This window comes from Pteronotus mesoamericanus, unplaced genomic scaffold (genome assembly GCF_021234165.1).
Source record: "Pteronotus mesoamericanus isolate MK-2021 breed Mesoamerican mustached bat unplaced genomic scaffold, CSHL_Meso_final scaffold_167, whole genome shotgun sequence".
Taxonomy (NCBI): domain Eukaryota; kingdom Metazoa; phylum Chordata; class Mammalia; order Chiroptera; family Mormoopidae; genus Pteronotus; species Pteronotus mesoamericanus.
This window is the reverse complement of record NW_026555308.1, coordinates 23,480,163-23,493,205: the sequence shown is the minus strand read 5'-3', so window position 1 is coordinate 23,493,205 and position 13,043 is coordinate 23,480,163. Positions and strand designations below refer to the sequence as shown.

The following is a 13,043-nucleotide window of genomic DNA, read 5'->3' as shown; positions in this document are numbered from 1 at the left end:
ACAAGTTCTTTGTCAGATATATGATTTGCAAATATTTTTCCCAGTCTGTGACTTTTCTTTTCATCCTATTAATGTGGTCTTTCACAGAGTAAAAGCTTTTAATTTTGACAAAGTAACAATTTATCAATTTTTTTCTTTAATGGATTGTACTTTTGGAGTTGTGTCTAAGAACTCTTCACATGACCCTATGTCATCAATATGTTTTCCTTTGTTTTCTCCTGGAAGGTTTATAGTTTACATTTTATATTCAGAGATATACTATCCATTTCATGTTAATTTTTCCATAGGGCTCAGGTTCAGTTCTTTGCCTATAGGTCCAATTGCTTTAATGCCACTTGCTGAAAAGACTTATTCTTTCCCCATTCGACTGCTTTTGGGTTATTGTCAAAAATCAGCTGGCTGTTCTGTGTGAATCCATTTCTGGGTTCTCTTATTCTGTTTTTACTGATTTTTGTGTCTATCCCTTGGCATATACCACACTATCTTGATACTGTGTTTATATAGTAAGTCTTAAAATCAGGAAGAGTGATTCCGCCTTTTTCTTTTTTAAAGTTGCTTTAACTTTTCTTGTCGTCCCATGTAAATTTTATAATAAACTTGTTTGTATCTGCAAAAATTCTTGGTGGAATTTTCCTAGGAATTTATTAAAGCTAGAGATCAATTTGGAGAGAATTGATATCTTTACTATGTTGAATATTCCGATACATGAACATGGTATAACTCTATATTTCTTTAGATATTTGATTTTTTTTATCAGCACTTGTAGTTTTCAGCATACAGATTTTGTAGATATTTTGTTAGATTTACACATAAATATTTCTCCCACTTCCCCCCATTTCTGGGGTGATAGTAAATGGTATTATAGTTTTAAATTTTAGTTTCCAATTGTTTATTGCCAATTTGTAGAAATACAGTTAATTTTTTAAAGAATTTTATTTGTTTTTAGAGAGAGGGGACAGGAGGGAGGAAGAGAGGGAGAGAAGCATCAGTGTGCAAGAGATACATCGATACATTGCGTCTCACACGCCCCCAACTGGGGACCTGGCTGGCAACCCAGGCATGTGCCCTGATTGGGAATTGAACCAGGGACCCTTTGGTTTGGGTTCGCAGGCCAGCACCCAGTCCACTGAACCACAACAGCCAGGGCACAGTTGATTTTTTTATACATTAATCTTGTATGCTGTAAACTTGCTAAACTCATTTATTAATTATAAGGGTTTTTAAATGTAGATTCCTTGGGGTTTTTTTATGTATCTAGTCATGTCATATGCAAATAGGGGCAGTTTTATTTGTTCCTTTCCAGTCTGTATCCTTTCCTTGCCTTACTACATTGGCTGGACTTCCAACAATAAGAGTGGTGAGAGAAGACATTCTCGTCTTGTTTCTGATTTTAAAAGAAAAGTGGCCAGTCTTTTACCATTAAGCGTAATGGTAGCTGTAGGTTTTTTGTAGATGCTCTTTATCAGGTTGAAGAAGTTCCTTCTGTTCTTTCTCTGCTTAGAGTTTTTATCATAAATGGATGCTAAATTATGTTAGATAGTTTTTCTGCATCAATTGATACGATCATGTACATTTTTTTGTTTATACTGTTAATGTGGTAGATAATATTGATTGGCTTCCTTATATTGAAACATCTTTGAAATCAGTTCTACTTGATCATGGTTTATAATTCTTTTTATATACAGTAGTCCCTGCTTATATGTGGAGAATGCATTCCAAGATCCCAGCAGTTACCTGAAACCACAGATAGTACCAAACTCTATATATACTATTTTTTTTTATACATACGTACGTTTTCCCTTAAAAGGAAGAAGTTTATGGCTTCTCTTTGGCATATCTGGATTGTCAGCCTCACTACTCTTGCTTTTCAGGGTCATTAAGTAAAATAAAGGTTACTGCCCTGGCTGGGTAGCCCAGTTGGTTAGAGCATCATCCCGATACACCAAGGTTGCAGGTGTGATCCCTAATCAGGGCACATACAAGAATCAACCAATGATGCATATGTAAGTGGAACAACAAATTGATGTTCCCCTCTCTCTCCCTTCCCCTCTCCCTCTATAAACAATAAAATTTTTTAAAGCCTTAAAAATAAAATAAGGGTTACTTGAACAAAAGCACTGCCATACCTCGACAGTTGATCTGATAACCAAGATTGACTATAAGTGATTAATGGATGGATAGTATACACTGTGGATATGCTGGACAAAGGGATAAGGCATATCCCTGGACAGCAGGAAGGCAAGACTTAATCACACGGTCCAGAATGGCGCACAATTTAAAATTTATGAATTATTTCTGGAATATCCCATGTAATATTTTCAGACTGCAGTTGACCATGGATAACTGAAAGTGTGGAAAGTGAAATTGGATGAGGAGGACTGCTGTTGGATTCAATTTGCTAACATTTTGTGAGGAATTTTGGATCTTTGTTTATGAGAAGTACTGGTCTGTAGTTTTCTTCTTTTGTATTTGTCTGGTTTTGACCTCAGAAAATTAGTAGGGAACTATTCCTTCGCAATCTGTTTTCTGGAAGAGATTGTATAGAGCTTGTGTTACTTCTTCTTTTGGTAGAATTCACCAGTGAAACCACCTGGGCCTAGATTTTTTTTTTTTCCTAAAGGTATTTTTTTAAGCTATTAATTACTTGAATAGATAGAACTGTTCCGATTGTCTATTTCACCTTGAGTAAGTTGGGTTGTCTAGGAATTGGTCCATTGCATCTAAGTTGCCAAATTCATGTATGTAGGGTTGTTTTTATTATTCTCTTAGTATCTTTTAGCCTGTGAGGGACCTTTAGTGCTATACCTGCTTTCATTTCTAATAATCATAATTTGAGTCTTCTTTCTCTTGTCCTCTTTTTTTGCCAGTCTTGCTAGATCAATTTTACTTATCTTTTCAAAGAACTAGTTTTTGGTTTGTGTTTCTTGTCTTTCTGTGTTTTAATTTCATTGAATTTTGCTCTATATATTTCCTTCCGTCTTCTTGCTTTGGCTTTATTTGGCTCTTTTTCTAGTTCCCTGAGGTAGAAGCTTAGATTATGCTCCCCTTCTTTCAAAAGCACTGTTCAGTTGTTCCACAGTACTTCTTGGTTCCTGGAAGAACTGTTTATCCTTTAAAACCCAGTGCATCCCTGGCTAGGTAGCTCAGTTTTTTAGAGTGTCTTCCCAATCTGTGAAAGTTGTGAGTTCTCTCCCTGCTTAGGGACCGAAAAAACCTGGAATTTATTTATAAAAAATTGTGTATTTATTTTTACATGTTTAAACTTCAGTCACCTTCCGAGTACTCGCCATTTGATGCAATACACCTATTAAGATGTTTTTTCAACTGTTCAAAAGTTTTTGAACTCATTGATTTTGATGCATAAATTTTAGTGCTTCTGCCATTGTTTGTTTCACTTCTTCCACATCAGCAAAACCTTTCCCTTTGAGGACTTTTTTCATCTGAGAGAACAAAGTTGCTCAAGGCAAGATTGCATGAATAGGGAGAGTCGGGTACGGGGGTCATGCCATTTTTTGGTCAAACACTGCTGAACACTCAACATGGTGTGTGTAGGTGCACTTGTAAATCACCCATCATGAAATGGGCAAACATGCTGACAGGGCCTTAAAAAAAATTCTCTGAAGCTGAAGGCAGCCTCTCACAACAATGCCAGCTGGTACACCAATACAGATGGGTTCCCAGAACACTTACCTAGCGGGAGAAGCCTGCACTGCAAGGAGCCTGCCCTCCAGAAGATAATTCCAGGGTTTTTCGGGTCCCCCATGTACATCAACTAATGAATGCATAAATAAGTGTAACAATAAATCCACATTTCTCTTTCTCTCCCTCTCTAAAATAAAAAATGAAAACAAAACAAAACAAAAACCAAACCAATCCTGGGTGGTGTGGTTCCATGGATTGGGCACTGGTCTGTGAACCGAAAGGTTGCTGGTTCGATTTCCAGGCAGGGCACATGCCTGGGTTGTGGGCCAGGTCACCAGTTTAGGGTGTGCAAGAGGCAACCGACTGATGTATATCTGGCACATTGATGTTTCTCTCCCTCTCTACTCCCTCCTTTCCCCTCTCTAAAAGTAAATAAAATATTTTAAATAAAAATAAAGGCTCAGATATCACTTCTGAGGCAGAATAGCAGAATAGGGTGGTTGCCAGCCTTTCCTCCCCACCTGCTACCTTCCCTTCTTGCCCCCCTGTGCAACCCTTAACTTGTGGTTAATGAAGGAATCTGGAACTCAGAGAACTATGGGATTTAAATCGTGCTGGGAGTTCTCAGGAACCTGACCTCTTTCTAACCTCTAGTAAAATAAGGTTGGACTCCACCCTAGACAACTAGAGAGGGGTGTGGGGGCCATAAAAAAATGCCAACTCACGTGTATAGGCTTCCAGTTTACAAGGTTATACTGGGCTTCACAACTCCATGGCAAGGGTGAAATTATCCCCATTTGAGGGATGGGGAATAAAGAAGAGTAGTTCAAGGTCTCCAATGCAGGTCTAATGCGTTTCTGAAGGGAACTATCCAGAAGCAGCACCAAACTGGGCAGAGGACCGCCACCCCAGGCAGAGTCAACTTCTCCCCACTGCCCTTAGGGAGCTAGGAACCTTCCTACCCCCCATCCGCGCTTTGCCTTGTCCTTCCCGCTAGGGAGTGGCAGAACTGGTTGGTGATAGTTGAGGGGTGTGCGCGGGTCAGTGTACCCCCAGGAAGCCGTGAAACCTGGGTCTCATAGCTTGAGTCCCCACGCACTGGCCTGGGGTCAGCCCTTGAAGAGGCAGGGGAGAGGGACGGGTCCCGTGGAACTGCAGTGGAGTCCAGAAACGCTGTCCTCCGTCGAAGGCCAACCTGGCCACTCAATGCCCTACTCTGTCTTTGGGCAGGAAGTCACTTCTGTCCACTCCACACTCTTCTGACCGGAGGACCTGCGATGGATGCAGGAGTCCAGACTAGTCCTCTCTCAGCTGTCTTTGAAAGACCCTTATCCCCACCCACATTTTCCCCGCCCCGAGTATTCCCACGATGCCCGGACCGCCATCGTGCCCCGCCTCCTCCGAGGTGTACTCGTGGTAGGTCCCATCATCTCCCCCCCTCCCATCCACCCCCTCGCTGCGTAACCTCGCGTTACTTAAACACTGCTGCGCGTCGCTCCAGGAAAGGGGCGGGGAGAGAGAAGACCTGGAAGGCGATTGGTGGGTCTCACACTGGGTGGGGATGCGCCTGCGCACTCTGGCCCTTTTAGAAACGGTGTCCTGGACTATCTAGGGTTCTTGTTAAGCTCTCATTTTCTTCCCTTCTTGGGGTCAGGGGTCCTGGGCTGCACCCTCTATTCGGGCCAGTCAGCGCAACGCGTGAGTGACAGGGGAGAGGGCCTCGTGCACTTGGAGGCTACTGTGGACCGGAGAGAGTAGGCGTGGAAGAAGAGTCAGGGAAGGGGGTGGGGGGGGGGGACTAAGGTTGGGGACGAGGTGTTGAAAGAATAGGAATCAAGAAGTGGGGGAGATATGGGAGCTTAAGGTGATGGGAGGAGATTAAGGCTAGAGGGAAAGGGAGGCATTGAGGGCGCCCCCTTCTGGCTACACCTTTTGGGCAAGAAATGGGGTAAGAAAAGTGGAGTCGCTTGTCATACCTCACTGATGTTGTCTTTTTCCCGTGCCAGGGCACGTAGCATGGCAGAAAACCGAGAGCACCGCGGGGCCATCGAGACTGAGCTGGATCCGGTGGAGTACACTCTTCGGAAGCGGTTGCCCCATCGCCTGCCCCGGAGGCCCAATGACATTTATGTTAACATGAAGACTGACTTTAAGGCTCAACTGGCTCGCTGCCAGAAGCTGCTGGATGGAGGGTCGCGGGGTCAGAACGCATGTACTGAGATCTACATTCATGGCTTGGGCCTGGCCATCAACCGCGCAATCAACATTGCCCTACAGCTTCAGGCGGGCAGCTTCGGGTCATTGCAGGTGGCTGCCAATACCTCCACTGTGGAGCTTGTTGATGAGTTGGAACCAGAGACTGATACACAAGAGCCGTTGACCCGCATCAGAAACAACTCTGCCATCCACATCCGAGTCTTCAGGGTCACACCCAAGTAATAAAATTAGTCTGGCCCACCTTATCCACCCACCCTCTCAGCTAGGCTCAGGTATGACTCTTGAGAGTACTGTCATGGACCTCCTACCAGAGCTATATAAGGAAAAGCCTGTTGTCTCAGAGCTCAGAGGACTCTGATTGACAGGGGGAGTGTCTCTTGTTGGGCCAAGCCACGGGGCCTTCCTGAATCTTTGTGGTCTGTAATCAACCATTGTTCTAGGCAATAAAAAGTATAGAATTGTGTTAGTGCCCACCCACCCCACTGCCACTGCTTCTCCCTTTTGTAAAGTCTGTGTGTTCCTGAAAAGGAGAGTAGGAAACTTAACAAGTGTTTAGATGCAGGAGGGAACCTGAGTGCCTTCACAGAGAGTAAGATTGTAATTTGGACATTGTAACATAAACTTTAGTACAATGCAGAAGCCTGACAACCCAATGTTTGCTTTAAAATTTCTCATTCAGAGGCAAGCCGAATGGGTGAGGTGTACACTCTTGCCTGCTGAATGCAGCTGGGATAGTTGTATGCTCAGAAGCATCAGGCTCTGCTAGAGGTTCTCAGGCACAGGAAAGGTGAGGGTTTAATCATGTATCATGCTCCATGGCAGAACTGGCATATAGCTTCATTTGCTTCCTGGTCCTGTGGGCCCAAATTGTTCCAGGCACCAATAGTCCAGAGCCCTTGAAACCCTTCTGGCTGGATGCTCTTGTGGAAAAAGAAAGCCTCCTTCCTGAATTACTGGGCACACAAATAATAAATACATTTTGTTTGCGTGTTTTTAGAAAGATCTGATCTCGTGTTTATCAAACTAGAGTCATCTAAAGCAGTGTTTATCAAAGTGAGTGGTGGTCCATTTGCGAGTCTTAAAATCATTTTACTGGATCATAGACTTAAAAAGCAAGTGAAGTACAACTGAAGTGACAGTTTTGTTGCCACTCTTTCAGTTATCTTGTGTATATATACACATGTGTACTAGGTATGTAATTGTGTTTTACTTTTGTTGAGATCATAAATTTGAAAATCTCTGATTTAAAGGGTCGTAACAGAATTTTTCTCTAGTTTGCTTGAAGGTAGTTTGGTTTGGGTTTTGAAAATCAGGCTTTTCATGTATTGAAATCCTCCTGGCTTGAGTGTTCTATTGATGAGGGACTTTGATGCTGGATAAGTGACAGCCAGTAACTCAGGAAAGCAGACCTCTAACAAAAGGACTAGTGCTTTATTCAAAAAAGTAAACATGTGCTAAGTACCCACTGAGAGCCAAGGCCTGGGTTGGGCACTGGGGATACAAACGTGAATATAAAGTGGCCTCTGCCTTCACGAAGTTCACCATTCAATTGGGAAGGTGGATACACAGTTTTTGTAAATGAGGAAGACATGTTATGTTATAAGAGAAGAGTAGCCATTATATGGAAACGTGGAGAAGGAAATGCTTACTTTCCTGCGGGGTCCAAGATAGTTTCACCTTTGGCCTGGGTTTTGGAGGATGAGTAGGAGTTTGCCTGGCAAACTGAAGGGAAAGGGCATATCTGGTAGAGGGGTTAATATGCACAAAGCACATTCGGGAATAGGCAGGACATGTTCCGGGGCTAGAGGGTCACTCAGTGACTAGAAAGCAGGAAGAGGGGGAGACTTGAGGTAGATAAGATGGGAGATAATCCTATCATACCCCCCAACCCCCTAGTCTTTTATCATCCTTGACTGCAAGGCTCTCTTGCCCTGGAGTCCCCCAGTAGCAGAAGAACCAGCAGGGAGCTGGATGGAACTATGTGTCTCCCTGCACGTATGTGTCCTTGTTTCAGCACTCCTGGCCTGGGCCCAGCTGAGGTGGCGGCAGGCAGCCCTTTCACATTTGGTTTGTTTTGGCAGCTCTGTCTCCCAGCTTATTTGTTTGTTATTTCTACTCCATGTTCTCTCACTGCTTGCCAGTACAGCTTCCCTCAGTGGCAAGTTTATAGAAACAGCCCCTAGACATTGGAGGGTGTGGGGGCTAACCCTTGAGTGTGTGGGGACAAGTAGGAGATAAGGGGAAGACTTCTGCATATATTGGAGTCCCGGCATGGTGGGCGGGGCAGAAACTATCCTATTTGTAGAGAGGCCAGAAGGGGGCTGACACTCCCCTCTCTACTACTGCCTACCCTCCCCCCCCCCCCCCCCGACCTAACTTTTACTGGCTCTCTGAAGTGTCTTTCATCAAAACTTGAGAAATGGGAGAAGTGAGTAGGGGCAGAACATGTCCAAATGCAGTTCCACTCCATTCTTTTCACTCAACAGCTGCAGTGCCCACAATGAGTGCATAATAACCTCCTACTTCAAAAACATCCTCATAGGCCAGAATTCAAATGCCTATCTTAGAGGTGGATGTAGATTTTTGTTCATCATTCGTCACTTTATTGAGCTCCCATTAGTTGGAGGGATTTGTGTTAGGCACCAGACCTGACTGGGAGAGTATGAACAATTAGTCTAATAGCAGGTAGGACAAATAGACTTTAAAAAGACAGTTTGCATTGTGCTTGGAACTGTCCTGGCATTTCTAAGGGCTTTTATTGTTAGTGTGAGCCTTTTGGCTAAGAAATGGTTTGGGGCCTCCTAATGTAGGTAGGGAGAGGGGAAGGTGATTTGTGTTTGATTCACAAGGCTGGGTTATTAGTTCTGGCAGGCTTTGGATTGTGGCTTGCCTAGGAGGGAAGAAGGCCCTCTGGACCCATGAACTGGTTTGGATGCGCTGATGATCCTTCTAGGTAGGTCCCCACATTATGTCCCAGATGAGTTCCTGGTGCTTGATCAGGGGTTGGGGGAAGAATGGTATGTTCCATACATCCTTGAACCTATGGAGAAGTTGGAGAAGTATGTGTGGAATGTAGTTCTTAGGGAACAGATGTCCAGCTGCACAGAGATTTGGAGTGAGGCCAAGGGAATCCCATCAAGAAAGAAGTCTTGTGAAAATGACCACTTAGGACTTCATCTTCCTAATGGCATTATGGGTGCTTTTTAGTTTGTGGGTTTTTGGTTTTTTTTTTTGGTTTAGTCATGTTTTCTAGTTTTTCAATGATCACATATGATTTTGTAATAAGAAAAATTAATTTTTTACAAAGCCATTTCTTTTGTTCTCCTCTCTAGATGGGGTGATCAGGGGAGTTAGTCATCAAACTAATGAGATAACCTCAAGGAGAAGAAATGATTTCTTTGCCCATTCCAATAATGAGTAAATATCTGACAGATGGATGAATGGGTGGATGCAGAGGAAGACAGCTTGCTATCTAATCTATAACAAGCCTCTACTCTCTTGAGAAACATCAAATGTCTCCTCACTGGAAATATACAAGCAGTGGGTGAAACTTCACCTTCATAAAACCTCCCAGGCCCCTTCTAACTCCATGAATCTTATTTCTGGAAAGTACTAAAATCGTTTGCTGGCTCATGAAATAAGACATCAGCTAAAGGGCTCACTTATATACAGATTAGGGATGACTGTGGGGTCAAACAATAGGTTCTTATAATTTGCTAGTTCTCAGTGAACCATGAACAATTTTGGAAAATATTTGCTCAATGTGGGTGTTTAAGTGTATGTCTAAGGCTGCTATAAACTTCGCTTGAGTAGATTTTGGCCTATAATCCTCTAAGTAGGAAGAGCCTATAGGAAGGACCACCCAGTAGAGTTCATGCAAAATCTGTAAAAAGTTCTCAAGCCCCATGTCAACAAAATGAAACTTTTGTATTCACAGTTGTATACCTGCAAAGGCCTCACATGGGAGGATAACATCACTCCTATTGATATTGCCAGTAGGGTTTTATTTCAATTAGGACTTTCTAATTTTATCTCTGCTTGGACAGGAAAGTTACTCTGGCCAATATGGCAGCTCTGCCTTCTGATAGAGGATGAGTGATGTGAGCTAGAGATCCTAGAATGTGGGCTGACACTTTTCACAGCAATCTAACTGGGGGAAGTGGTTCTTGAACTCAAGGTGGAGGTATTGGTGGTGTCTGGGAGCCAGGCTTCAAGGTCTCAAGTGCTTGGGGGATTCAAGAGACAAGTAACTGAGGAAGATGGCCCCGTAATGCTTGTCTAGGGTGGGCCCAGAGGCCTCATTCAGTCCAAAGGCTTTGGGCTTTTCTGGGGACCCACAATGATGGGGTAAGAAATCCCTGGTCGGTCCCAGACTTCGAATAAACTAGACTTGTCTTGATATCTTTATCTTAACCCACCTCTGACCCCTGCAGTGATGCCATTTCACTCAGTTGCGTTCAAGGACAAGTTTCTCCCAAGTGTAGTCAGTGTATACATCCAGAAATATCTTCCCACACCCCACTATTCTCATTACTTTTTCCGGTGAGCTGCTTGGTGGGGCAGCTGCAACACCAGAAATAAGGTGCCATAAACCTGTGCACAGCTCCCCAGAGGGAACAGTGGAAGGTGCTGGAGAAAGGCCAAAGAATATGCTGGCGGTCTGGTCTCCAGGCTTCCAAAGTGAGAACAAATAGCAGGGATAATAAAGCAGAAAACAGGAATAACAGCTTTTATTGATCACTCTATACCAGCTATTACATAATCCCACCACAGCCCTGGGAAGAGATTACGCTTCACCATCCCCATTCTATAGAAACAAAGTTCAGAGATAAAGTCTCAAGTTGGGTGCTAGTAAGTGGCAGAGCTCAGGCCACTGATCTGGACTCCCTTGTTTACCAAACAACCCCTTTAGGCTGTGAGGTTACAGAGCTGTTTTCTGAGAACAGAAAGCTGGATCTGATTCTCCTTGCTACTTGTGGCCAAGAAAGCAGCGCTTGCCTCAATTTCTCCAAACTGATCCTTGCTCAGGACTTTAGTTCTCCAGCAGGAGTCCTTTCTTCAACATTCTTGCTCCCTTTCCAGTGCCCCAAGGGCCAGGAAGCCCTCTCCCCCCATCCCGTCCCCCAAGGTCCTCGGCCACCTCACTTCCCAGCACAGAAGGTCTTCTGGGCCACTGGCTGAACTCTTAAGTCAGCCAAGAAGCAACTGTTTGGACAGCAGGGTGGGAGAGGCCCAGAGGCCTCCCCTCATCCCCAAGCCAACTCCAGGCAGCTGGGCCTTCGTACTGCCTGGGGCCTGGGACAGCTCAGGGGCGCTGTAAATTTGCTTCTCCTTGGATTTTCGATCTGAATTGGCTGCCAGGAAGAATCCATGGAACAGAGCCAGCCTCCACCCCCGCCATCCTCGGTCACAACCGTCCCTTTTCAGACCCTGCCTCAGTGGCTGCTTGCACAGGAAGTGGAGGGAGGCCTCTCAAGCCCCCAAGATTGCAGAGCTAGGTTGTCCAGGCATGGCTCCAGCAAGCACTCTTAGGATGAATGGCTTACTTCCCCCCACTAGGTCAATCTCTGGCTGAGGTGTCTGGAGTGGAGGGACTACATAATGCAAGCCACACATAACTGATGACCATAAACAGGAAAGGTGCTGGGTGCCTGATGAGTACCGAAATGAACAAGACCCATCATACACTGTCCTTTGCTCTCTTCTCTAATTAACAGGGCTCCTCTCCTGCATGACTCCTGGGAGTACCATTCCCATCAGAGTCTATATGAATGGTGCCCCTGCAGTTGTACAGTACTCAACCTTGATAGTTGTGCATAGTGGCCCTGCCAGTGACGGACCTAAGATGTGTAAGGATGGCAGCACAACGGAAGGAGACAACTTCCTGCTGGGGGATCAGGGTAGGTTTCATAGAGGAGGTAGTATTTAGATTAGGTCTTTAAAGAACAATCGAAAGAGAATGGTAGGGTGGAAGGCACAGGGTGAGCAAAGGGCCGGAAGCTCAAAGCCACCTAACTGAGCTTGAGTGATGAAGGGAATGGGAATGAGCAAAGTGGGAGAATAGGTAGGAGAGGCAGGTAGATGGCAGAAGACAGAGGGTCTTAGTTCTGAGGCAACCAGGAGCCTTTGCAGGCTATTTAATTGGAGAGTTAATCTAGTAGCAGCATTGGGGATTAGCTGGAGAGATCAGTGAGGAGACCCTCTGCAGTGGTCCTGGGGCCGGGTCAGCACCATGCCAGAGGGATACAAGCAGGAAGATGGAGGGGGCACTGTCTAGGGGGTAGTGGGCCTTGGGTGGCGAGCCCCAGGTAGCTTCCTGTTTTCCTCCTGCTCCTCAGGGTCCCCTGATCGGTACAGACAGGTGGACCCTGCTCTGCTGAGCAGTATCCAAGAGCACCTGGGGTGAAGTCCTCCAAACCAGCCTCTGCCCTTCTAGCAGGATTACACAGTTTAGGGATTGGGAGTTGGGTGGACCAAGATCCTTTCCTCTACCCTCTCTCCCAAGCTGCAATCAGAGCTTTCTCTCCAAAAGCCACAGAGGATGAGCCAACACAACCGCTGTCCAGCAGGTCCCAGCACCTACAGGCTGTGCTTATGGCCCATCTCCTTTCCTTTCTAGAAGGTAGGGGCCTCTGACAAGTTGCTGTCAGAAGGGAGAGAGGAGCGGGTCCCACAGCCCAAGAGGCTCATCCTCTTCTCCTTCTCCTCTGTGTCTACACTCCCCCCTCTTCTGTCCCTGGTTCTCTGTTCATGGTCAGGTCAGGGCAGTGACGCAGGAGTCGGGACTGGGAGAGCAGAGCCTGGGGGGTGGGGGGTTCAGGACAGAACACATGTGCGGACGTGTGTGGACGTGAGTGTATATGTGCTTGTCTCCCAGCTGGGATCTGGGAAGGGAGCAGAACTGGGTTCTGAGGGCCAAGGGGGGCTGGGAGTCTGCTTGGTGCAGAGAGGGAAACGGACCAGAGGGCATAGTGTCAAGTGCAGACTGACATCCAGTACACCAGGTTCAAGGAGGGCTCCTGGAGTAGGCTTGAGGTGAGCTGAGGGCAGGGGAGTGGGGTGGGGAAGAGTCGGGCCCTCGTTACCTCCGCCGGAAACACACCAACCTCTCCATTCATCTTTCTGAACCCCTCTCTGATCATGGTGTCCTCCCCTCCCTGATGGCTCCCTCCCTTGCCTCATTC

At 45.6% G+C, this 13,043-nt stretch overlaps 1 protein-coding gene across 1 annotated transcript; it reads left to right on the top strand.

The window, feature by feature from the left end:
* The first annotated feature begins 5,219 nt into the window (after window positions 1-5,219).
* Window positions 5,220-7,023, top strand: POP7 (POP7 homolog, ribonuclease P/MRP subunit). The gene is made up of 2 exons (XM_054589295.1): window positions 5,220-5,340; window positions 5,649-7,023. The coding sequence occupies exon 2, from the start codon at window positions 5,659-5,661 to the stop codon at window positions 6,079-6,081; it is 423 nt and encodes a 140-aa protein (XP_054445270.1). The 5' UTR covers window positions 5,220-5,340; window positions 5,649-5,658; the 3' UTR covers window positions 6,082-7,023.
* The last annotated feature ends 6,020 nt before the right edge of the window (window positions 7,024-13,043 follow it).